The sequence below is a fragment of the Heloderma suspectum genome, chromosome 6, assembly GCF_057233095.1.
Source record: "Heloderma suspectum isolate Gila_16-S chromosome 6, 16-S_ref, whole genome shotgun sequence".
Lineage (NCBI taxonomy): Eukaryota > Metazoa > Chordata > Lepidosauria > Squamata > Helodermatidae > Heloderma > Heloderma suspectum.
This window is the reverse complement of record NC_139463.1, coordinates 65,886,055-65,911,821: the sequence shown is the minus strand read 5'-3', so window position 1 is coordinate 65,911,821 and position 25,767 is coordinate 65,886,055. Positions and strand designations below refer to the sequence as shown.

The 25,767-nt window shown below is 47.8% G+C and overlaps 3 protein-coding genes across 7 annotated transcripts in view; 1 reads left to right on the top strand and 2 right to left on the bottom strand.

Moving 5' to 3' along the window:
* The window catches only part of FTSJ3 (FtsJ RNA 2'-O-methyltransferase 3), a 28,655-nt gene extending 20,619 nt beyond the window's left edge, over nucleotides 1–8,036 (bottom strand). The window contains exons 1-5 of one of the 2 annotated variants that reach the window (XM_084804665.1): nucleotides 7,966–8,036; nucleotides 6,106–6,211; nucleotides 4,153–4,199; nucleotides 3,018–3,097; nucleotides 2,490–2,589 (exon numbers count right to left, since the gene is read on the bottom strand). In XM_084804665.1, the coding sequence (XP_084660791.1) occupies nucleotides 2,490–2,589; nucleotides 3,018–3,097; nucleotides 4,153–4,177 (205 nt within the window). In that variant the 5' untranslated portion in view covers nucleotides 4,178–4,199; nucleotides 6,106–6,211; nucleotides 7,966–8,036. Of the gene's footprint in view, nucleotides 1–2,489; nucleotides 2,590–3,017; nucleotides 3,098–4,152; nucleotides 4,200–6,105; nucleotides 6,212–7,609; nucleotides 7,739–7,965 lie in introns of those variants that run through there. The other variant, XM_084804664.1, reaches the window with a different exon arrangement.
* Nucleotides 8,037–10,378: 2,342 nt separating this feature from the next.
* Nucleotides 10,379–21,230, top strand: PSMC5 (proteasome 26S subunit, ATPase 5). The gene is made up of 12 exons (XM_084804663.1): nucleotides 10,379–10,442; nucleotides 12,072–12,143; nucleotides 12,979–13,048; nucleotides 14,816–14,913; nucleotides 15,579–15,635; nucleotides 15,805–16,035; nucleotides 17,728–17,854; nucleotides 18,287–18,477; nucleotides 19,080–19,178; nucleotides 19,336–19,446; nucleotides 20,032–20,118; nucleotides 21,064–21,230. Exons 1-12 carry the CDS (start codon nucleotides 10,401–10,403, stop codon nucleotides 21,115–21,117), a joined length of 1,239 nt encoding a protein of 412 aa, XP_084660789.1. The 5' UTR covers nucleotides 10,379–10,400; the 3' UTR covers nucleotides 21,118–21,230.
* A 2,267-nt stretch (nucleotides 21,231–23,497) lies between these two features.
* SMARCD2 (SWI/SNF related BAF chromatin remodeling complex subunit D2) overlaps nucleotides 23,498–25,767 on the bottom strand; it is a 39,744-nt gene continuing 37,474 nt past the window's right edge. For all 4 annotated transcript variants that reach the window (XM_084804659.1, XM_084804660.1, XM_084804662.1 and 1 more), the window contains 2 exons: nucleotides 24,969–25,070; nucleotides 23,498–24,491 (listed from right to left, as the gene is read on the bottom strand). In XM_084804659.1, coding sequence (XP_084660785.1) covers nucleotides 24,438–24,491; nucleotides 24,969–25,070 — 156 coding nt within the window. In that variant the 3' untranslated portion in view covers nucleotides 23,498–24,437. The remainder of the gene's footprint in view (nucleotides 24,492–24,968; nucleotides 25,071–25,767) is intronic.

The following is a 25,767-nucleotide window of genomic DNA, read 5'->3' as shown; positions in this document are numbered from 1 at the left end:
CAACTCCTTCAGCACTGGAGTGATGTGATCTCGCCGGCGGCTGCCTTTAATCAGGCGAGCCACCGCGTTCTGTACCAGCTGCAGTTTCCGAACTGTCTTCAAGGGTAACCCCACGTAGAGCACATTACAGTAGTCTAAACGAGAGGAGACCAGGGCATGTACTACCGATGGGAGCAGATGGTCGGGAAGGAAGGGGCGCAGCTGCCGTATCAGCTGGAGTTGATACAGGTGGAGTTGATATATTTTTTTCAAGTTTCCGAATCTGCGCAAATTCGCGAATCCCCCCCAAATGTGCATGTTCATGCTTTAGCCTATGGGAGGAATGCTCATTCTCGGCTGGTGGTGTGTTTTTTTAAAACGTAATTTTTATTCCTAAATTTGTGCAAAATTCTGGAATGTTGAAAAAATGGTCCACAAGTCTGTGGAATCCGTTCCGACTTGGGAAAAGCCAGTCTGCTGCGGAATCCGTACATCGGATTCATAGAAATAGGAACTCATCTGATTCCATCGCAGATTTCTCCAACATCCCTAGTGAATGAATGCCAAGGGAAAATCAGCCAGGGCTGTGGACTTGTAGTTCGCTGCAAGCCACCAGCTCCTTTACACACATCCCAGCACCCCCATCTGCAATATGGGCATAATAATACTCACCTACCTTACAGGGTTACTGTAAGGACTACAAGACAATATACTGAAAGCCCTTTGAATGCTTGAAAGTGATTCACTAGTGCTAAGCATTATTACTATTTTGTGAGAAACAGTGAAGTCCTAAGACAAGAGCTCTGCCTCTTTTTATAATTATATATATATCCCGCTTTGATATAAAAGGCAGTGTAGAGCAGTAAAAATCAATGAAAAGCAGTACAGACATGAAACGTTGCAGACTGAAAGCTAGCTGAGATGCTGGACGGCCTGGGCAAATGAGATGGTCTTTGTGCCCGGCACGAGGAAATCTCCTGGAGTAGGGATTCCGCGAGCAAGGCCCCGTGACTAAAAGGCCCTCTCTTCCGTAACCACCTGCCTAGCTTAAAGCAGGGATGGGGCACCTGCAGCCTTCCAGATGTTGGTGGACTACAACTCCCATCACCCCAACTGTTGGCCATGATGGCTGGAGCTGCTGGGAGTTGTAGTCCAACAACACCTAGAAGGGCACTGGCTGTCTCCCCCTTAGAAAGTGGTGGGTCTCAGAGACAGGCCTCTGAAGAGGAACGCATCAGTTGGGCAGGCTCGTGTGGGGAGAACGGCTGGTTCTTCAGGAAGCTGGCAATTAGCACCAGTTTTTTTAACTTTCCCCGGGAACATGCTAGCAGCCAGGATAGTTGGAGTGGTGACATAAGGTCCCTATAGCCAGCCTCAGTTAGCAGCCGTTTCCAAAAAGCCTCCAAAAGTAGTCCAGTTATAATGCTCTGCAGTAGCGTAATCTGGAGGAGACCAGAGCATAGATTGACTTAAAATTGGTGCAATTTAAACACACACAAAATGTGGCATGTTTGTTGTTCTTTGAAACTGGCCCCTCTTTCTCACTATACAGCCAGGATTAGGGGAAGGGAAGGCAGTACAAGGATGCATCTTATAGCACCAACTGAGACTTGCACCCTCGCTAAAGCCCTGGGGGTTGGATGCAATGAGGCACGGAAGGGATCCCGCCATGTATAGAACTTCTAGTGTGATTTGATAGCTAGGTGTACGTATCACCTTCTTTATAGTGGATGGATCACCTTGGCAGGCTGTACTTGCAAGACAGACACCACACAGGACCACAAACACAGAAAGGCTGCACAAGCCTCACTTTTACTCCTGTGTCCTATCTTGGGAAGAATTTACATGCCAGGCCGCTATTATTTATTTACTTATTTCATTCTATACCGCCCCATAGCCAAAGCCCTCTTGGCAGTTCACAAAAAGTAAAACCACAAAGTGCAGCATAAAACAATATAAAACATGAAAGCTTAAAACGACAACCAGAATAAAACCGAGCAGCAATGCAGAGATTTAAAATACAGATTTAAAATACCAGAGCTAAAAGAATAGGAACTTAAAATGCTAAAATACTGGGAGAATAAAAAGGTCTTCACCTGGCGCCCAAAGCTGTACAATGTAGGCACCAGGCAAACCTCCCTATGCTCATTCCACAGCTGGGGAGCCACAGCAGAAAAGGCCCTCTTCTTGGTAGCCACCCGCCTCATTTCCTTTGGTGGGGGCTCATGGAGAAGGACCCTTGAAGAGTCCAGGCATGCACATATGGGAAGAGGCAATCCTTCAGATAACCTGGTCCCCAAGCCGTTTATGGCTCTGAATGTTAATACCAGCAGTCTGAATTTGGACCAGAAATGGACTGGCAACCAGCGCAGCTGGAATCAACCCTTGATCACAGCTCTGGATGTGAGGTTTGGCCAGCCTTTCTGCATCAGAAGACCAGACCTACATGTGCCACAAACTGTCTCCTCCTTGCCCCACCCCAACATCATCCATAGAAGAGGGTTCCATACCTTGTGAAAAAGCATCATGTACCCAGCTGGCTCCCACATTGGGAGCTCCATCATTCAGCACCACATCTACTTTCCATGTCTTTAGTTCCTTGCGCAGAGCCTGGGAAAAAAAGAGAGAGAGAGAGGGGTACACACTCCCTGAGCACAGGTAACCAAACCACGTGCCAGAGAATCTGTGATAAAATTCACCAAGAGCAAAACATCTCTGTCTCCTTGCAGAGGGGATGATGCCTGGGGGAGGGGGCTGGGGGTGAGATCTCACTCTGTGGTTTTAATTAGTACTTTGTTCTGGTGCTCTTACGCCAATTGTATTTTATGTTTTTAATTGATATTTTAAAGTTAAACCATGCTGGGACCTTAGTTGTTTTGTTTTAGGAAAGCTGGTATACAAATTCCAGAAAAAAGAGAGAGAGGGGAGAAAAAAGAAGAAATAAAAACGACTGTCCCACTGGCAGGCAGAGATGAAAAAGAAAGTCAAAACTAACTCTGCAGGCATCAGCATGCGGGGACCAGAAAAAAAGCAGTTACCTGGCGACACTTCTCTGTGGTGATGTCCTCCTGCAATGCTACCACATTAGGGATGGGCTTTATGGGAACCAGGTCAACCCCTGAAGACGAGAAGGGGAGGGAATCAGGTGGAGCACGGGGAGGAAATAACAAACCAAGCCGTCATGAAGAGCCGTTCTTGCGGCCCTCCTTCTGTAACGCCTTGCTTCATGTTACCTATGAAGCTGCCTTTCAGGCAGTCAGACTATTAGACCCAATGCCGCCCACTCTGGCGGGCAGCAACTCCCCAGGGCCTCATGCACGGCTCTTTCCAGCCTGATATAGTTTTAACAACAGATACCACAGATTTAAGCTGGAGCCTTAAGCATGTACTCTGCCCCCAAGATGTAGTTTACGTGCGAAGTACCATGACGCCTGGTGTGTGCTTTACAGGCATCTGCTCAACACACACACCCATCCAGCCCCTCTCACTGCTTTCCGGCTTGTGAGAAGAGAACTGGCATAGCAGAATGCCAAAGAGACTGAGCCTATGGATCATGGAGTAATGGCTTCAAATCTCCTCTCTTCCATGTACTCACTGGGTGGCCTTAGGCAAGGCACGTAGCTTGCAAGACGCACGGGAAGATAACGAACAGGAAGGGTTGCGAATCCTCTGAAACGCTGAGTCACCATCCATTTGTGCACGTCACCAGCGCATCCTGCCTCCCCGCCCTGGTCCTGCGCTGGCTCTAGGCCAGTCTTCCCTGCAAACCGGGTGCCTTCTGGATGTGTTGGATTACAGCACCCATCATCCCTAGCCATCATGCACTGGGGATGATGGGGACTGTGTCCCAACACATTTGCAGGCCGGCCTAGGCATTGTGCCCCTGAATGCCAGGTGCAGGGACGCAACAGAGGCAAAGGGCTATTGCACTGACGTCCTAATCACGGGGAACAGGATGCTTGCAACTGCATGGGCCAGCCTTCCCAATCAGGTGCTCTCCAGGCTACAACTCCCATCATCCCTGACCTTTGGCCATGCTGGCAGGGGCTGACAGAAGCACAGTGGAGAACATCTGGAGGGCACCAGGCTGGGGATGGCTGGCGAAAGCTTTTGGCCTGATGCAGCAGGGCTCTTCTGATATGCTTCTCCCTCGATCCCCTCTGGGTTACTCACCAATAATAAGACTGGACACTGGCATAAATTTTGAGGCCACTTGCAGCCTGTTGGAAGAACAAAAAGAATCAAGTCGAGCCCTGAGCATCGATGAGCCCACATTTATTTATTTATGAACTGCTTACATGAAAAGAAATGTCTAAGCAATGTATGCAGGCCCCATGAGCTGTGTCTGGCGGTCCCCCAGAAAAAAATCCAGGAAAAAAAATCGGCTTTATGGTTCCTGCTCTAGAAACCTCATTCCTAGAGCATCCTAGGAAACAGTGTTCGGAGGCTCCTGCCTGCTTCCTAGGACCCTCTAGGAATGGGAATGGATGGCTAATTTGCTAGAGAAGTTGGAAATTTTTAATGATTTTAGAGTTGGTTTTCATAGCTGTATTCTCAAATAGCAAAGGCCATGCTTTTTGCTACTAACAGAAGCTAAAACAATGCACAGTGGTCGCTTCGCACAGTAGCTGTACAGTTTGTACCTTTTAACTGATAAGGATGCTCCTCCTATGCTGTGAGAAACGTATTTTGCTGCCAAGAGAGAAAGGCCCCTCTTTCTCCTTCAGGGTGAAGGGACGGGTGACTGTGTGTGTCTTCTGACAGTCTGAACTAAACGATGAGACCAGGCCCTACAACATGCTGAGCAGATTGTCCTGCTACCTATTCTTGTCTGAGAGGGGGAAGGTGCGCCACCTACACAGATAACCAGCCCTGTGGGACGGTGCCCGTCACTTCTCTGGGAACCAGGGTGACTGAACTGAGAGCAAACGGTGTGTGCAAGCCTTCTTTGTTTCTTTTCTTCTCTGCATCCATTCCCCATCAATAAACCACCATTCTTTCACACAAGTGGACCTGAGTCATACTGGTATCCTCCAATCTGGTTATTGTGGGTCCTGAGCGCACCAGGCCCAGTTTAAGACACAGGGAAAGCCTGCTCCCCTCTTTTCACAAGAAGCACAAGGTCTCTCTCCAATGCCACTAAATCTCAGAGTCTCTCAGAAAGCAGCAAGATGTATATGCCAAATATTGGAAACAATAAAAAAAAACACCAAAGTTAGATGACTGGGACTAGGCTGTAATAGCAAACTTGACAAGTTAATCAGAGAGAGATGTCAGAAATTACATCTTGTTTGTAAATAAATGGAAATGAAACATACAACTTTGTAATCAGAATGTGCTATTCCCTAGTTTGCAGCACTATTTCAATTTAATACAAACCTGTGGTTTAAAATCTTTAAGCTAGAAACCTTGGAGATTTCCCCCAATGTTTAATGTTATATATCTTATAAATTACAGACTGTAGCTCTTCCTTTTCTTGAACTGTTAGATGTAAATATATATATTGGGGGGGGTATACCCACTCCCACATACAGATATCTTTTCTATAAGATATACTGATACTTGTAATTATAATAAAATATAATACCTTTTAAAAAAAGAAGTAGTGAGACTTCATTGCATTCTAAGAGTTTCTGCGGCTCAGTACATCAGGGATGTGCCCTCACCCTCTCTTCCCAGCTTAAGCTGGAGAGGAGGGCAGGAGATTCCAACCCAGTCACCCTGGGTCTCAAGACCCTGCCCCTCGCTCTGTAGGGTGGGCCGGAGCCTGGCAAGCACACATTTTGGCTGGCTACCAGGACTGCCCCAAATTCGTGGGCCTCCGTTTACAAAGCACTTTACACACTTAAGAAAAAATCCATATAAATACTCAATAATATCACTGGCCTATACTGAATCAATTTCTGCTGATGTAGGATTGGACAAGTTTCCAGGTTACACAGAACTCTTCATTGGGATGACTAGCATATATAGTCATTGGAGGCTCATCCAAAGCTTCTCTCATGCTACCAATAACATATGCCCTCTATATTCTACTTGTGTCGATAGCAAGACTGCTGTAATCCTGTACAAACATGCATAGGTCTCCCCCCATGTCTGATCCCCTGCCTCTCGCTGTTTACTCACCATCCTCCTGGAGCAGCACAAAGATCCAGCAGTGCCCGTGACTTTGGGAGGAACTGGAATTTGCGGTTTAACTGGATGAGTTTGAAGGACGAACGGGAGCGGAAGCCTGGAAAAGAGATGGAACATCAAGACCAGCTACAGTTAGAAACAGAGCTAGAGGCATACAGGATGCTGTAACATGGGAAGCAGTATTAAATGCGCTACCTGTATTGCAAAGAGAATGCCTGGTCATGGTTTCAAGAGCTCCCAGTGGCCATGGCGGCCCAGAGTGCCTTTTACCAGCTTTGGCTGGTTCGCCAGCAACAGCCTCTCCTGGACAGTTATAGCTTGGCCACAGTAGTCCAGGTGCTAGTAACCTCAAGACTGGATTACCACAACGTGCTCTATGAGGGCCTACCCTTAAGGCTGCTCCGGAAGCTGGAGCTAGTGCAGAATGCAGCAGCTTGGCTCTTGTTGGGAGCTGCCCCTTTTCAGCATGCAACTCCTTTGCTGAGGGAACTGCACTGGCTGCCTATTTGCTACCAGGCCAGGTTTAAGTACTAGTGTTTAAAGACCAGGGTATTTAAGTGCCTTCACCTTTAACAACCTGCCTGGGCACTGAGGTCATCAGAGGGGATGGCCCTGGTGGTTCCGCATGGACCCATGGCCTGATTGGAGTCTATGTGGAACAGGGGCTTCAGTGTGGGGGCCCCCTTTCTGTGGAACTCCCTGCCCATGGAACTCCCTGACTCTGGAGGTCAGCTGGCACTAACACTGTGTTGTTTCCAGCACCTCCAGAAAACATCTTTATTTCAGGAAGCCTTCCTTGACTGACCAGCCATGGTTTTTATCAGTATTCTGTGTTTAAAAATGTTCATAACATAACTGGCTGTTTCGTAACAGGCCCTGCCTGGGTGGAGGCTTCTTGAGGAGGGAAGGGGGGTGGGAGTGGGGGGGTCGAAGCCCTTACTTTTGTTTATTACTATTACATTTATATCCTGCCATTATAAACACGCGCAGGATCGCACCCTAAAAACGCGCTAGGTTTTTTCACATTTCACATTCACATTTCATCATACTTTCGGTGCACCCATCAAGATCAGTGGGGCTACCCTAGACATATGCCTGTGATCTTCCTGCCTATATTTTATATTTCATATTTATTATGCTCTATGTTTTTATTGTAACGCGATGTGAATGTGCTGCACAACGAATAAATAAATAAATATGGGGCTAAGCTGGCCACGATTAACGTCCCATTGATTTCAGCGGGTCTACTCTTAAGTACGACTAAATGAGAATCCAGTTCTTAGGGCGCAATCCTATACATGTTTAGACAGGAAAAAGGTCCTGCAACACCCAGCCTTAGCCTTGGCTGCCTCGTGTGACAGCGGCAAGAAAAGAAGGGTGCCTCTGAGCACACACAGAGTGGTTTTTCCTCTCCGCTGAGCAAGGGGTGGCTCAGCGGGTCCATCAGCTGGGGCTTCTTGGCGTAACACGGGCACCCCCCACCCCGCGTCCTCACCGGTCTCCTTGGCCAGGTGGTAGAACTTGTCCCTTCGGCTCTTGCCCACTTTGCCCTTCTTGCCCATCTTCGGTGCGCGGCTGGGAGCGAAGCACGACCCGCCGCCGAACGCACGCGTGCGCGAAGCTCGGCGTGACCCTCCCGTCGCCCCGTAGTCCTCCCCCTGCCTCGTTTCCTGGCATGCGTGCCGCAGCCATCTTGAGTGTGGCAGAGCCTCCCCCCCCCCCAAAATACGAGCGGGAGGTACACAGAGCGCCCCTCTCAAAAAAAAGCCGAAAGAGAATACTGTCGTACGGTCACTGCATTTCCCCCATTTTTTCCCTCTCAGCTCGTCGTAAAACTTTTAAGTACCCTACCAAGATGGCAGCAAAACAGCGTCCGCTGTGAGTTCCGTTTCCGTCGCGGGGCATACGCGCCCTATCTATACGCATGCGCGCAGCAGTTTTTTTTTTTTTAAAGAGAAAACCAAGAGATATGTATTTTTTAACGCTTCACATAGCGTTCACTTCCGGTTCCTCATGGTAAGCACGTAGAATTTCCATATGCGGGGTAAGAGTGGTGGAATTCCAGAGGAAACGTAAAAACTGGCAGACAAATGGAAGCCTGAATGTATCTAATGAAGTGGACTGTGATGGACGGAATCTTATGCCATTAAGGGTACAATCTTATGCATGTTTAAGGGTGCAATCTTATGCATGTTTAGACTGGAAAAAGTCCTACAACTTTTGTAAGAGTTGTAGGACTTTTTCCGGTCTAAATATGCACACGATTGCACCCTAAAATGCATTGGGTTTGGATTCTCATTTCATCGTACTTTCAGTGCATCCATTGAGATCAGTGGGACCTAAGTTAGTCATGATTAACTCATGAATCAACATCCCATTGATTTCAATGGGCCTACCCTTAAGTATAGATACTGAAGCTGAAGCTCAAATATTTTGGCCACCTAATGCGAAGAGGGCCGCGGTGGCTTAGTGGTTAAGACGCTGAACTGCAGACCGGAAGGTCAGCAGGTCAGCAGTTTTGAGACCTGGGTGCCGCGTGACAGAGTGAGCTCCTGTCTTCAGTCCCAGCTCCTGCCAACCTAGCAGTTTGAAAGCAAGAAATTGCAAGTAGATAAATAGGTACTGTCTCGGCGGGAAAGGTAACAGCGTTCCGTGCACCTCAGTGTTCGGTCATGCCGGCCACATGACCACGGAAGCATCTTCGGACAGCGCTGGCTCTTCGGCTTAGAAACGGGGATGAGCACTGCACTCTAGAGTCGGACATGACTGGTTGGGGACACCTTTACCTTTTTAATGTGAAGAGAAAACTCTCTGGAAAAGACCCTGATGCTGGGAAAGATTGAAGGCAAAAGGAGAAGGGGATGGCAGAGGATGAGATGGCTAGATAGCATCACCGATGCAATGAATAGGAACTTGAGCACACTCCGGGAGAGAGCGCAGGACAGGAAGGCCTAGCGTGCTATGGTCCGTGGGGTCACGAAGAGTCGGACACGACTGAACAACACCCTTAAGTATGACTAAATGAGAATCGAATTCCTAGAGCGCAATCCTATGCATGTTTAAACAGAAAAAAAGCCCCACAACTCCCAGCATGCCCCAGCCAGGAAAAAAACGCCCCACAACTCCCAGCATGCCCCAGCCAGGAAAAAAACGCCCCACAACTCCCAGCATGCCCCAGCCAGGAAAAAAACGCCCCACAACTCCCAGCATGCCCCAGCCAACCTTGCTGGCTGGGGCATGCTGGGAGTTGTAGGACTTTCCCCCTCTAAGCATGCATAGGATCGCACCCTAAGTCTTTTAAAGTGCCACAAGACTCTCGGTTGTTTGTGATGCCTGAACGGTGACTTTTCACTCCCCCAGTCTTTTCTTCTTTCCCCCACTCACCCGCAGCCCAGGTATGGCGGTAAGCCTGTGCACACAAGAGGAAAGCGAGTCTCCTTGGACGAAGTGGGACTTAATTTCTGCATAAAGACACCATGGGTGGGCTCCCATTTTTTCTCTTTTCAAAACCCCACCAGTTCCTCTCCAGGAGCCAACGAGAGCGCGCCTCCTCCTCCGCAATGCCAGAGCTCTCGGGGGTGCAAGCAGGGGATGCATTTACTCCAAAGCCTCCAGTTTCCTTTGCCGGCGCGGTGCAATGGTTTGAGTGTTGGACTGGGACTCAGGAGATCCGGGTTCTAGTCCCCACTCAGCCATGAAGACCATTGGGTGACTTTGGGCCAGTCGCTCTCAGGCTAGCTGACCTCACAGGGTTGTTGTGAGGATGAAACGGGGAGCAGGAGGACCAGGTAACCTGCCTTGGGTTCGTTGGATATAAATGTAGATGATGATGATGATGGTAACGGCATTAACCAGTGGAGGCTGGGGGCTCCGATGTCAATGGGGCTATGCACCCGCTCTGGGCTTCAGCCAGAACTCTGCAGGAGCCCTCCACGGTGTTGAACCCCACCCCCAAAGGGGTTCAGCACCTTGGGGAGCTCCTTTAGAGTTCTGACTGGTTCTGGCTGAAACCACCAGCCCCGCTGACATCGGAGCCACCAGCCTCCACTGGCATTAACCTGGCCTCCAACGCGCCTCCACCACTCTTGCGCCCCCCGCCCCCCGGCATGCGCGCTGCAGCCTGGAACCGGACGTCTCGCGTTTAGCTGCGGAAGGGGGCAAGACGCCCGTTTCCGGTCGAAAGCGAAAAGGCGCGTCCGCCATCTTGGTTAAGGGCGGGACGCAGGAAGCGGGGCCTCCTGAGGCGTCGGCTCGCCGGTCGCGCACGCGCACCGCTGTCAGCGCCGATGCCGGCGAGGGAGAAAATGGCGGTGGAAGGGCCGGAGCAGGTAGGCAGGTCCTGGGGGCTGCTGAGTCACTCCGGCGTCTCCCCCCCGCAACCCCCGAAGTCTCCGGGGAGGGGTGGTACCTCATAGGAGGTGTTTATTATTTGTACTGCGGCGGGTGGCGATACTGGAGAGGCGTCCCCGGGGCGGGGGGGACACACTGTCAAGGGGCTTCCATTGGAAACGGGGGGGGGGGCGCAGGGAAGGGTCGCGGGCGGCCTCGTGAGGGGCTCTGCTGTGAAAGGGGCATTTATTCGTGGGTGGGAAGTCCAGTCAAGCCTATGGGGAGGGATGCAGCTACGACTTGAAAGAGGCATGAAGAGGAGAAGGTACGCATGAGTGTCTGTGTGTATGTAGAGAGGGAAAGAGGGAGGCAGTGTTGTGTAGTGGTTAGAGTACTGGCCAGGGAGCCGGGTTCTAGTCCCCACTCGGCCGTGGAAGCTCGCTGGGTGACTTTGGGCCAGTCACAGACTCTCAGCCCAGCCTACCTCACAGGGTTGTTGTTGTGAGGCTAAAATGGAGAGGAGGGGGATAATGTGCGCCGCCTTGGGTTCTCCCTAAGGGGGAGAAAAGGCGGGGTATAAATGCAATAAATAAATATAAGGGGAGACATGTTAGAGATCTACAAAATTATGCGTAGTGTGGAGAATGTGGGTAGGGAGACATTTTTCTCCCTCTCTCAAAATACTAGAACCTGATGTGGTCATCCTATGAAGCTGATGGGTGGGAGATTCAGGACAGATCAAAGGAAGGACTTCTTCACACAGCGCATAGTCAAACTATGGAATTCGCAACCACAGGATGTAGCGATGCTCACCAATTGGGATGGCTTTAAAAGGGGGATGGACAAATTCCTGGAGGAGAGGGCTATCAATGGCTACTAGTCTTGATGGTTATGTGCCACCTGCAGTCCCAGAGGCAGTGAGCCTATGTACACCAGTTGCTGGGGAACATGGGTGGGAGGGTGCTGTTGCGTCCATGTCCTGCTTGTGGGTTCCTGGTCGACAGCCGGTTGGCCACTGTGTGAACAGAATGCTGGACTGGATGGACCCTTGATCTGATTCAGCATGGCTCATCTTATGTTCATATATGTATACATACGCACATACACACACGCACTCCCTTATGCCACCCCCTACATACAGATGCTTTATATATATTATGTATCTATATCTATGTATAATAAAAGGAGAGAGCATGCACACGCACAAAGATGTGAAGTATTTTTATGTCGATCTTTCCCCAAAAGTCTTCCGGGGTGGCTTACGTATAATCAGTAAAACACGACAGCTCCTGCCCATTAGCTTGCAGTCTAAAAAGAATCTCTCGTCTCCCGTCTCCTTCAGTAGAGCCTTGCATTTTCAGGATGTTGAGTTTTTTAAAAAAATGCTTTGCTGCAGGTCAGAATCAGAGATGGAAAGGGGCTGTCTTATTTGGGCCCTGTGTTGGTTAGAGGGTGCCTGTTTCTAAAGAGAAGGGGTGTTGCAGTAGGAGCTGGGGAGAGGTGTAAAACTAGTCGTAGGGTCAGTTCATGCTATTGGTAGAGGGCTGTAATTTAAAGGGGAGGTTTGTGTCCCTGCTTGAATTGATCTGCCTTTTCTTCTTCCTTGTCATCCCAAATCTCTTCTGCAGATGGAGTTGGATGAGGGCAAGGGTGGGACTGGGTTGCGCCAGTATTACCTGTCCAAAATTGAGGAACTACAGGTGAGCTTTTTCTATTTCTTGGAGTAGGAGGTGAAGAGAAGCTGCTTTATTCTACCCACTTCCTCACAGCCAGGCATAATTTTCATACATTTGTGGGAATCAAGTGGGTTAGTTAAAGTTGGCTAATGTGGGAGGAGGGCATACTTGGGTTGGATTAGGGGGTCTTTGGATGGCTTCCAGCCATATAATTCCCCCTTGGCTATCATTTAGTACTTATTTCTATGGTGCCTGCATTACGTAAAATCTATTAAAACTCAGTGTCGTGTTCTCTGGTGTACAATCTATGGGTGAAAGCAGGCAGGTATTATAAAAGTATGGTGTCAGTGGCTTTGACATACATCCCTCAGAACACAGCAGATGTGTTTTCAGGGCAGAAAATGTGTGTTTGGACACCTTCCACCACACAGAAGGTATGTTTCTCTTTATCCTAAAAGACAAGACAGATGAGGGGGAGTGGCGGGACGGTGGGGAGAGATGGAGGAGCAAGATCATTCTGACAATGCCAGGGCAAAAAAGTGAGTTGTTACCTGGCATTTATTATTTGGGGCAGGCTCCTTCTCCCCTCCGCCCCATTGGGATGAACAAAGTGCAACTGTCCATCATTCCTTGATTTCCCAGCCAATGGCTGGATCCAAAGTGTCCCGGCCAACAGCTTGAGGAGAATAATTCTCTGGCAGCGAGTGAGAAGTGCTCATTTTCTAGCCAATGGCTGCATGCAGGCTAATCTTCCTATTGCTTTTGTGGTCTTAGTGATGTGACCTCCCAATAGCAGCCCTTCTCCGACTGCTGTACTGTTCGGGGTGATTTATCATCTTTTTCCTTTTCCTACTCCAAGTTGATAGTCAATGATAAGAGCCAGAATCTCAGGCGGCTGCAGGCCCAGCGGAATGAGCTCAATGCCAAAGGTAAGTTGGGAACAGCTTGGGTCTCGGCAGCGATGCTTTTGTGACCAGAAAGCAAGGGGAGGGGTTGGGGTGAGTGGATGTGCTCAAATACCCTGGGAGTTGAGCAGTGCTTGGGGCATGGTTGTACAGATGTGAAGGTCCAGAGGGAACTGGGAAGTGTGTGTGTGGGGGGCGTAACAGGGTTTCCCCCAAAGCTTCCCCCCATTTTTCTAGTAGAAAAATGGGGGAGAAACCCTCTTATGACCTATTCTCTTTTAGAAAAACAAGTGAAATGCGTTTTAAAGCAGGCCTTTTTAAGTACTTGTGTTAGCTGCACTTTACTCCCTCAAATGGTTTCTGATACTTATAACTATATCAGACAAAGCTGCAGTATTGGGTAATTACAATACATGTACACCGCAGACATGTACAACCTGGATTATTCTGTTGGGCTAGACAGTTACTCCTTTTTAAGAGAGTTGGAAACAGTCTGAAAGACTGATTGTTGCTTGCAGTAGCCTTATGAAGTTGCAGTGGGGTTGTATTGTCTCTTGGCAATGCTGAATGGAGACTGTTTCTGAGCCCAAATAATGCAAACTTCCTTCTGCTTACCACTGTGTTGATGGGTTTCTGTTTTTAAGCTCTATTTCTCCCCCTATTTTCCCAAATGGCAAAAGGCCCTAAGATATGTTTGGTATCTTAAGGTGCGGCAGCTTTCTGCTCCAACTCTTAATGCCTCTGCTCTGCACTGGGTATATTTGTAATTTATTATAAGGCATTTAGGGCACAATCCTATGCATGTTTAGACAGGAAAAAAGTCCAACTCCCAGCATTCCTTAGCCAACATGGCTGACTGGGGAATGCTGGGTGTTGTAGGACTTCTTTCTGTCTAAATGTGCATAGGATTGTATCTTTATACCCTTAAATGTAAATGTGGTGAACAGTACAATTTTATGTGCTAAGTTATACACAAAGCATAGTATGTCCTGGAAGTCACTTTTTGGAGCTGCTAAGAAAATAGGTCAGGGGCTGCGGTGGCTTAGTGGTTAAGATGCTGAACTGCAGACCGGAAGGTCGGCAGGACAGCAGTTCAAGACCCAAGTGCCGCGTGACGGAGTGAGCTCCCGTCTTCAGTCCCAGCTCCTGCCGACCTAGCAGTTCGAAATCAAGAAATTGCAAGTAGATAAATAGGTGCCGCTTCGGCGGGAAAGGTAACAGCGTTCCGTGCACCTCGGTGTTCAGTCATGCCAGCCACATGACCACGGAAGCGTCTTCGGACAGCGCTGGCTCTTCGGCTTAGAAATGGAGATCAGCACCACCCCCTAGAGTCGGACACGACTGGTTGGGGACGCCTTTAAGAAAACAGGTAATGCATATACACCCATACAGCCTGTGTGGTGCAGTGGTTAGGGTGTTGGACTGGGACTCAGGAAATCTGGATCCTAGTCCTCACTCAGCCATTACTTTGGGCCAGTCACTCTCGGCCTAGCCTACCTCACAGGGTTATTGTGAGGATAAAATGGAGAGGAGGAACACGTAAGCCGCCTTGGGTTCCTTGCAAGAGAGGAAAAAAAAACGTGGGATATAAATGTAATAATAAATATATATATTTCAGCTTGTTCTCAAACGTATTAATGAAAAATGTAGATCATCTTCCCATTACTTCAAAACTTCTGGAAGTGTTGCTTCTCTAGGGAGGGGGAGATCAGCAGTGTGTCCTAGTTATTGAGCAGGGAGACAGTCCCGCCCCCAATGTGAATGCGCTTTTGTTTTCTCTACCTACCCCAGTGCGCCTGCTTCGTGAGGAGCTGCAACTTTTGCAGGAACAAGGCTCCTATGTAGGTGAGGTCGTGAGGGCAATGGACAAAAAGAAGGTGCTTGTCAAGGTATGGTTATTCCCTGTGTATGCATGTCGGATACTTGCGCTCGTCAGTTGACCGAGGGTGGGGGTCCTTGAAGTAGGCTAGGAGTATGGGTTGAGAATGGTGGAGTGGTTAGAGTGTCAGGTCAGGACTCGGAAGACCCGGGTTCAAATCCCCACTCCGCCATGAAACTTGCTGGGTGACCTTGGGCCGGTTGCCATCTCTCGTCTTAACCTGCCTCACTGGTTGTCGTAAGGTTAATATGCAGGCAGGGAGATGACGTGTGTGCCACTCTTAGCTCCTTGGAGGATGAGTGGGGTAAAAATCTAATGCCTGATTTGTAATTCTTAGCACAGCTCTAAAAGGTAGCTCAGTATTATCCCCATATTGTCATTTTGAGGGTGGGGAACTGGGGCTGAGCAAATGGCCACCTAGCAGATTCATGGCAAAAGTGAGATATGAACCAGGGGCTTCCAACTTCACAGCTCATGCTCATAGCTACACGGTTCCTGGGCAGAAGCAGCAAAAGGGTTAATGTTAGAAGTGTTACACAAGCTGTGGGGCAGAAATGGAGATGTATTTTTCAGTGAACAATCTGGACCATTGCTCTTTTTTTGGCTCTGCTTCTTCACTGTTGATGCTGGAAATGTTCTGTTCTCATGGTGGCACGTGGCCCTCCTCTATTCCAGGTTCATCCAGAAGGCAAGTTTGTGGTTGACGTTGATAAAAACATAGACATCAATGATGTGAGTATTGCTGAGCCTTGTCTGGCTTTCAGAAGTGGGGAGGGTACTGTACACTTCTCTAGACCTGCAGGATTCGTGGTATTCTTCTTTGCTTTTGTTTTTGAAATGTCCTTGGAAACGTAGGGGCCGCCAGAGTTCCTTGCAGCTCACTCCCCTCTTTACCATCCAGGTGACTCCAAACTGTCGCGTTGCCCTGCGGAATGACAGCTACACGCTCCACAAAATCCTACCAAACAAGGTGGACCCTCTGGTCTCGTTGATGATGGTGGAGAAAGTGCCAGATTCCACTTACGAGATGATTGGTGGCCTTGACAAGCAGATTAAAGAGATCAAGGAAGTGATTGAGCTGCCTGTCAAACATCCAGAGCTTTTTGAAGCTCTTGGCATTGCTCAGCCCAAGGCAAGTGCGGAAGATGCTTCTGAATATCTGTCCCTACCCTTTTGTTCATTCTACTCCCCAAAACAAAAAATGGCTCTGCTGCACCATGACATACTGGGTCAGACTGACTGTACAGTAAATGGGTCTGTGCTTGTTTGCAGGTGACCTTAACCTATACAAGGATAACAAAATATTAATCCTGGGAAACAGGAAGCAGTCCCCCCCCCAAGCCCTTCTTGAGGGTGTGTCCGAAGGCTCAGAGGGGCCGTCATAGCATGTGTTTCATTTCAGAAAGCCTAGGTTCAGCCCCTGGCATCTCTAGTCCAAAGATCTCAGATCACAGGGCTGGGAAAGAGCCTGCTTGAGATTTGGGGAAACAGCTGCCATTGAGGGTAGACAATACTGAACTAATGGCCTGACCTGGTATATGCCAACTTCCTATAACTCTCCCCATGCCCATATAAAATTGGGTAGCTCTTCTGCGGAAGGCAGCAGATCCCTGCACTGTGATACCTTTTTTTTTTTTTTAATGAGGGCATTCCAGGGATCAATCCCTTTTTAAGGTTGATCTTTTTAAGATCAATCTTAAAAAGAAACCAAATACACAGTTGCAAGATGGGGGATACGTGGCTCAACAACACTACAAACGAGAAAGATCTTGGAATTGTTGTTGATCACAAGCTGAATATGAGCCAACAATGTGATGTGGCTGCAAAAAAGACAAATGCTATTTTGGGCTGCATTAATAGAAGCATAGCTTCCAAATCCCGGGAAGTACTAGTTCCCCTCTACTCAGCACTGGTTAGGCCTCATCTGGAGTACTGTGTCCAGTTCTGGGCACCACACTTTAAGAAGGATGCAGACAAACTGGAGAGGGTTCAGAGGAGGGCAACAAAGATGATCAGAGGACTGGAAACGAAGCCCTATGAAGAGAGACTGAAAGAACTGGGCATGTTTAGCCTTGAGAAGACTGAGGGGAGATGTAGCACTCTTCAAGTACTTGAAAGGTTGTCACAGAGAAGAAGGCCAGGATCTCTTCTTGATCATCCCAGAGTGCAGGACACGGAATAATGGGCTCAAGTTACAGGAAGCCAGATTCCGGCTGAACATCAGGAAAAACTTCCTGCCTGTTAGAGCAATACGACAATGGAACCAATGACCTAGGGAGGTGGTGAGCTCTCCCACACTGGAGGCATTCAAGACGAGGCTGGACAAACATCTGTCAGGGACACTCTGACTTGGATTCCTGCATTGAGCAGGGGGTTGGACTCGATGGCCTTGTAGGCCCCTTCCAACCCTACTATTCTATGATTCTAATCTTGTACAAAAGTTGCATCCTCCTGATTAGGTTGCCCTGTCCCACTCTCCTCCCAAACTATGGACGTGGATACATCTGTGGTTATTGAGTAATGAGAGGAGTACGTGTATGTCATCACAGACAGTCTAGTCATGCATTTCAGGGCTAACTCTTGATGAGTCATGGCTCTGCCCCTGCAGAAAGGTACACATCTTGTTCACCTTAGGTCTTTCACCCTTTCAGGCATGTGGTTCCCCTTGCTTCATTGTCCCAACTAGCACAGTCAAGGGAGAGTGGATGGCTGCCTGGGAGATGAGTTGCTAAGGTGGTGCAGTGCCATGTGTTTCTCTCCCCCCACCCCTTCCACTAACTCTTTTGAATCCCTCATGCTAATCTTGCAGCATTCTTTATTGTAGGGTGTGCTGCTCTATGGACCCCCCGGTACTGGAAAAACTTTGCTGGCCCGAGCAGTAGCTCATCACACTGACTGCACCTTCATCCGTGTCTCTGGCTCTGAGCTTGTGCAGAAATTCATTGGAGAGGGTGAGTGAGAAGAAAAAGGAGATGGAGGAGTCTGTTCCTTTCCCCTGGGGAAAAAAGCTAACTGCCATGCAGTAGTCCCTTCAGCAAATGTCTTGAAAGGGCAGCTTACAACTTAGAAAATGCCGAGTGGGAATATAGAGGCCTGCCCAACCCAGGCCGTATCCAGCAGTTTCCAGCTTCTGTGGCCAGACCTCCTCCTCCTCTCATACTTTTCCCCAGGGGATGCCACTTGAGCAGACACTCTGTTTTCCCCATGTCTCTTAGAAATTCAGCTCGATCTTGATCAGGTGCTCTGAAGTGGAGTTTGGGGCTTAGAGGATGGATCAGAATGGATGAGAAACCAGAAGGGCATTTTTAGGAGGGACCATACGTTGGAGGGCACTGCGGTCATTATCCAGGAGCTAAGGGATCTCTGCTTGTTTCTGCTGGCAGGTGCGCGGATGGTGCGCGAGCTCTTTGTCATGGCCCGGGAGCACGCTCCCTCCATCATCTTCATGGATGAGATAGATTCCATTGGCTCTTCCCGTCTGGAGGGTGGTTCTGGTGGGGACAGTGAAGTGCAGCGCACAATGCTGGAGTTGCTGAACCAGCTCGATGGTTTTGAGGCCACGAAGAACATCAAGGTATGTAGAGGGTGGAGCGCGATCTCATGCTCTCCCTTCTTCTTTCTGTGCTGTATCCTCATTGGACATTGGCAATCGCTCTGGCCCACACAGACTTATTTACTGCTGTCTGAAATAAAGTAGATGTCATTCCTGTCCGCTGTCTCAAATTCTGCAGCCATGATGTCCTACGTTGTCCAGGTCCCCCTTTTCCCTCCACTTTTCCTTCCTTGCATTATGAGTTGTAAAAGCCAGTATTATTATGCATTATATGACCGAAGTGTGATATACTCTGCCATGATACACAACCTTTACGGGCTATAGGTCTTTTGCTTTTCTTGGCACAATTTTGATTTTTTTTTTTGAAGACAGAATAACTTGATGTTGATGGTTGCACTCATGGTTATAATGCTTTGCTACCAACATCATGTGCATCAGGACTGAGGGAGGACAGAGATGGAGGATTAGGAGGGAGAGAGGCAAGAGTGGGAGTTTGGGCTAGGATTGTGCAGGAGAAAAATGGGGCAACAGGCAGCTTGGGGAAGATACTTTCCTGTGGTCTGTTGATGGGGATTAGGATGGATGCATGTCGTGTGTAGGTAAAACCTGTCCTTCCTGTGCAGGTAATCATGGCAACCAACCGCATCGACATCTTGGATTCAGCCCTGCTTCGTCCTGGCCGCATTGACAGAAAAATTGAATTCCCTCCCCCCAATGAAGAGGTAATGGTGGGGGCACAATACTTGCATCACTTCCCTGTAGCAGGCCTTCCATTGGTTGCTGGTCTTGTCCTGCAGGAGTTTGAGAGACTTGGCTGCTGCTTCTGTACAGTATTGTCATCCGATTGTAGCTTCCTCTATTCCTCCTGTAACCCCACAGGCTCGGCTGGACATCTTGAAGATTCACTCTCGCAAGATGAACCTCACACGGGGAATCAATTTGCGGAAGATTGCCGAACTGATGCCAGGGGCCTCAGGGGCTGAAGTTAAGGTGAGGTGGCCAGCGGAGGTTGGGGAAGGGGTGCCAGATCTGGGTAGCAGAACCTTCCAATGATTGCCTGTACTATGAAGGAGTCTTTGATCATCATGGGCTGTTAGAAATTCTTGCCGGAACAGTTTCTGAAGTTCATACTCTTGCATCAATGCATAGAAAGGTTCTCAGATCTCCTGTATCTCCGTGATGTTGTACTCACCCACGCATTGAAATACTATTCTGGCACTCTGCTGTGCTAATCTGCTTTTCAATGCCACAGGCATGGATCCTATGATTCCTTAGTGTCATAAAGAGATGATATAATGTCATGAAGAGGTGGCTAAATATTGATCATATGTCGCTATTTAGCAAAGTGCACAGTTGCCAGATCTTCAGAAGAAATAACTTTCTAAGTAGCATTGCTTGATTTAAACATAGCACTTCATATTTAACCATATGTACAAATGACCCCCAAAATCCTCTATGTTAGGAGCAATCATTTTGTTATCCTTGAATGGGACAGAAGTAGCTCTGCCTGACCTGTATGTTCTCTTAGGATTTGTGGGCTAGTTCAAGTAGGTCTCTTACAATTGTGTGTTGCAGGGTGTGTGTACAGAAGCTGGCATGTACGCATTGAGAGAGAGGAGGGTACATGTAACTCAAGAAGACTTTGAAATGGCTGTAGCAAAGGTACTGTTGGCTGTGGGTATGAGGGGAGGGCTGTTCTGGGGCACGTATATAGGTTTTCACTTTGTTGCTCCATCGGTATAACGTAGCTGGCCAGTAGGGAACTACTTTTCTCCTGAGCTGCTGCAGAGATTTAACAGGAGAAAAGATAACAGTTGGGATCTTACAGTGCATTCATTTATGAAGCCTGGACTTTTACTGGGAAAGTGTCTGGGGTTTATCCCACGGCAGAGCAACTCCCCCTCCCCACCTTGCATCTGCTTTTGCTGTAGGTGGGATAGTGGGGGGTATTGCCCTGGTTTGCACATAACAACCCATGGGTTGTTTAATGCTTGGGTTGTTGGGAGTGAATGAGTGCACGCGCTGCTGCCTTTAGCACGCTCCTCCCACTTTCAGTAAACAACTTATGAGTGCTCCATTCATAGGTTGTGGATGTGATGTCCGAACCTAGACACTCCATTGTTTAGGGGTTGAACAACCCAGAATTAACCTACAATTCCTTGTTGGGTTAACTCTGGGTTGTTTAACCCCTAAACAACCCAGAGCATCCAGGCTCGGATGTCATGCTTACAACCTACAAATCATAGGTCGTTTACTGAAGGTGGGAGTGAGCAGCGCACTTGCTCCTGCTCACCTCTGCCCAATTTGTGGGTTAAATAACCCACAAATTGGTGTTATGTATAAACCGGGTCAATGTAGTTTTAAGGTGGGATAAGAAGTTGGAACTATATTGGCTGAGAGGTAGCATACAAAGGGAACCTAAGATATATGGAATCTGCATAGCCATCCAACTCGTGACATTCCATCTCACCTTAAAGCCATAGCATATATAGCAGCAGAGAGCTTTCAAAGTTTAAAAGCAGTGTCTAAGATAGGCCAGTTTACTCCTCTCTGCTGCTTTTGGACCTCTTTTCCTGCCTGATTTCTAATGCTCATTCTCCTTGGCAGGTGATGCAAAAAGACAGTGAGAAGAATATGTCCATCAAGAAACTCTGGAAATAAAAAGCAGCCACTGCTCCTGCGAGCTCTTTCCTACCTCGCTGGCCGCCTATTTCTGCTGTAATCTCTACCCCCAATTTCCTTTTTTCCTGTAATAAAATTGAATATTAAAATTGGGTACTAACAGTCCTGAATGGCAGTAGAGCGGGGGGAGGGGAAGCAAAGAGGGTTATATTTAAGAATCTGTCCATCTCTACAGTAACAGAAACTAGTTCTTAACTATGAATAAACTATAATATGTCTTTTGGTAGAGTAGGTTTAACTCTGATCACTGGGGAAAGGTAATATGCTAAAACCTTCTTAAAGCTTTCAAGACGTTGGCAGAGACCATCCCAGGAGCCATAGTTGAAGAGTCTGTCCACCTCTGTTCTTAATCTTATGCTATGTAAGCACCTTAACAGGTGTGGCTTCTGATGTAGCTTTGTTGCCAAGTCCTGCATAGTGCACTTGTGTGTCTCTCTACCAGTCAATTGTCAGAGGGTCAACCCCAGCCACTAGAGTACCTCTTACAGAGTTGGGGTGGTGGTGGTGGAGAGAAAATCCAGAGATCCATGGTGGGGTAGTTATGGGCCAAGCTCAAAGCAGTTACCTTAGGGAAGCCCAATGTTGCAGTGCTCAACTAGCAGTTGTTGCATCACACAATTTTAGGAAGGAAAACCTACATACTTCCAGCAGGATTACAGAAGGTATGAACAGACTCCTTTGAAATAGGAATGTTAGAATAGGAATGTCATCACCTCAGTCTGTAGTAGTTTATTACAATACAATGTGCCTGCCTGCAACAGCAAATGGTAATCATGCATCTGTGAACTTGTTTTGCAATAAAGGTAGTCATCTAAATGTATAATTAGGTTTTAAAACAAGTGTGGAGAGTAGAGGCAAAGCTCAGGGAAAAGACCTGGTTTATATAAGCATGATCATCAGTTGATAACTTATGTGACTGAGCTGTTACAGGCCCACAACTAGTTGAAAGCAGGAATTCTACGAAAGCTGCATAATACAGTTCACACAGTGCTTATAGAGGAGGACTTCAAAATGCTTTCATCTATTGGGAATAGAACAGTGGTGTCTTCAGGTGAGAGAAACCCCCCTTTGTGCCGAAAGCCTATTAGTCATGGCTTTCAGTCTGGAGTTGTAGATTATACTTTTTACTGGGCTGCAGCTCAAAATACGTCAAGTTCAGGAGCCTCCTTACTATGCAGCCCAAAGTAAATGGTGCTTAGAAGCTAGTTTTGTAGTACGTAATGCTGATTGCTAGTTCAAACTGATGAGAGAAACAGCATTAAAAAAAGTATTTAGAAATAATACCTAAGAGATGTCACTAGATTAGGGCCTATGCAATTCTCAAATGGTTCTAGAGGAAGGGATTCAAAGAAGCTGCCAGTAGGATTGCTTTTTTCCCCACTACCACTTCTGCCGCTACAAGCTGGAGCATGGGAAGGTGGTAGAGGCAGCAGTAGCAACCACTTGCAAGGGGTGGATCTTCCATTTCTAAAACTGTCATTAAAAAATAGTTACTATGTGCTGGACAGTCAAAACATCCAAGTGCTACAAAACTTTCAAAACATTTTATCTAGAAAAAGGGCATAACAAAATACCAACCATGATGCTCCAGTTTTTGGAACACTTATTATTCCAGAGAACAAGTTAGACAGCACACAAGCTGTAAGCAGCAGTATGAACATACTAATCCAATAGCTTTCAAACTCTGACTTCAGGTAACACATCAGCTTTCTGCTGACCTATATGCTGTAGTAAATTCTAGGCATACAGTCTAAGGTGTATTCTAACTTTGCAAGGCATCAGCCACATCTATTAATCCCACATGAACCTGGAACATAATATCCAGGCAACAGAGTGCGTGTCCTACAGAGTATCCAGTACACTGCTAATATGGACAAGCTGTCTCACAAATGTTTTACCATTACTAATCATATTGAGTAACTCCTATAGGTTTCTGAGCAACATTTGGAAGACCACTGATCTCTTCCCAGCAAGGGCCAAAACAGTCTCGACACAATACTGCAAGAGACATTGGGTAGAATTGGCTTAATGGCCAGAGTTACGTAAAGCAACTGACCATCAAGCCGTAACGTTAGCATTGCTCTTCAAAGCAATTCTCTCCTCATGGAATAAATGCAGTTGAAAATCGCTTCCTCCTGTGGAATTCCCACGTGAACAAACAATATTCTGCATATAAGTAACACACTGTTGCTCAGTTGGGCCTAAAGTGTAAGATGCTTCTAACAGTTATTTGTATCAAGTCTGTAGGCCCGCAGGAGCAACCTTGCTAATAAAGGTTCACATCAGTGCTCACTGAGAGCAGCCTCTATTCTCCTTTTATGGGGCTGGAGGTAGATCAGACAAGTTTAACACAAACTGCTGCTTAAGAGTATCTTTTATTAGAAAACCTTCAACATAGAAACTGGTAACAACATTCTTGCTCATAAGTAAGTGAAATTCCCACTAGCTCCTACATGGCCAACAACATCCCAAGAGAAGGGCCTCAGCAGGAGGGGAATCTTCTAGATTAAGTGCTGAGGGGCCAGGAGCTGAGGAGTGAAGGCACTTGAGGGGGCACAAGAAGGCTGAGGCAAATGTTACCTCTCTCCCCTTGACTGGCACCTCAGGATGCTTCCTGCGGCACCAAATGGCCTTGCCAAAGAACTGGTCCCCAACGCCCACCTTCTAAATGTCATATATGCTGGAGAACTAGGGAAGGAATAGCAACTGATTGTCATTAACAGAACAGCAAAGGCCTGAGGAAACCCTCCCCCCTTTGACACCACGCAACACCAGCTGCCTTGCATATGGTAGAAGGGGACCAGCCTAGCACATATTAACAACCTTCCTCTGTACAAGAACAAAACTGCTCCCCCCACCCTCAAAAAAAGATAGTGCAAAGACGAAATGCCAGTAGTGCTGGCAGTTTGGAATGGACAAAGCTTTGGTTAAAAGAGCGGCAGCGGCGCCAGCCTTCCTGCCTTACAAGGGAGGCTGTTGAGGCTCAGCTAAGAGGTAGAAGACAACTCAAAAACAAAAAATTCCCAGTGTCCCAGAGGAAAAGCATAGGGAGGGCAGGGGTCTGGTGGGGGAGAGGAACTCACTTGCCCCTATAAAAATAGCAGGCTTTAAGCCTTGTATAGTTCCAGGAGGATACTGAATGAGCACCCTCCATCCCCCCAACTAATGACAGCAATGGGGGCAGGCAGCAGAACTCTGCCAGCCCTGTTAGTGGCAGAGGATTTGGGACAAGCCTAGTCTGCCTGTTGGTCCACTCCAGAGTACCACAAGGTGCAGAAGAGTTGATGGAGGTGGCAGCACTAGGTAAGGCGAACGCCAAGCACTTGTTCCAGTTCTTGTCTGCGCTGCTGAACCTGGAAGACACAAGAGGGTCATGGGGTTGGACAGGAGCAAGAAAGGGCGCACTCAAGACACTGTTTCTCCCCTTGAAGTGGAACAGTGTCTCCCTTGCCCTCCAAGGACAAGAATCTGATCCTCAGATGCTTTCAATCCTGTTTCATGATACACACAGGGCAGCTGAGGAGAGGCATCATCTTAGAGTGGGAGGACAGAACAACTGTGGGCTCTACTACAGTTGCTGGGAAGGGAGGAACACGCATGAAGGGGGCCAGACTGAAGAAGGGAAGGAGACCCTCCTACAGGAATCGTAGGGGGTTGAGAAACAAGAGGGGCTCCAAGAACACCTATTCAGAGGGACTACTTTAAAAACAGACTGTTCAATCTTGCATCCTCCCTCTCTCCATAGCCAAGTCAGGGTAAAAAGATGCTGCTGGCCCTTAAAATGCCAGAGAAAGCTTCCTAAAGGCTGTGCTAAACTAGCCTCTCCGAACCTTGGCAAAGATGTGTCTCCCGACAGCCTCTTGCATCCACGGTTGCTGGTAGAACTCAGCACGTCTCTCCTCTTCCGGGTTTCCAACCACGTCTGTGATGATCTAGGGCAAAATGAGTACACAGGAGAGAATTCAGGGGAAGCTAGCTCCTATGCTGCCAATGTGTAGTGATCCAAACCAGACAGACAGCAAAGATTGTGGTGGGGGGAAGCAGGGGACACTGTAAGGACATAAATAATTGCTTTATCGTATCAGACAAAGCCTAGCAAGGTGTGGCCAGTCAGCTGTCTGAAGAGTTCATGAACATGGCAGAATATCCCTAGCATCTTACCATCTGGCACCCTCTCCGCTTCATCCCTATTCAACATACTGCACCCCCAAGTGCAATAAATCAGCACTGACCTACTTTGCACGTATTTTTTTTCTGTCTCCAAGCCTCAAAATAATTCAGGATTTTGAGTGGCAGAGAAGGAACGGATGGAACGGGTTGGCAAGAGACAAAGGGAACATGTTAGCTGGGTGACATATAAGGGAACTGTGCTGGGCATGGAACAAATACATAGTGCAGTAAGTACTCTGGGAGCAACTGAAGCTGCAGCTAAGTAGCTGTGGACCCAGTCAGTCCCTTGGGTGGAAGATCACTGCAAGAACCATGTAAGAGGAAGGTAAGTGTTTAATTAGTATGCGCACATGTGTGTATAACTAAAGATGAACAGAGACTTTGGTCTAAAGCTTAGCTTAATTTGAGCTTTCAAAATGCCAATATGAATAGGTAGAATGCAACACACACACAGAACTT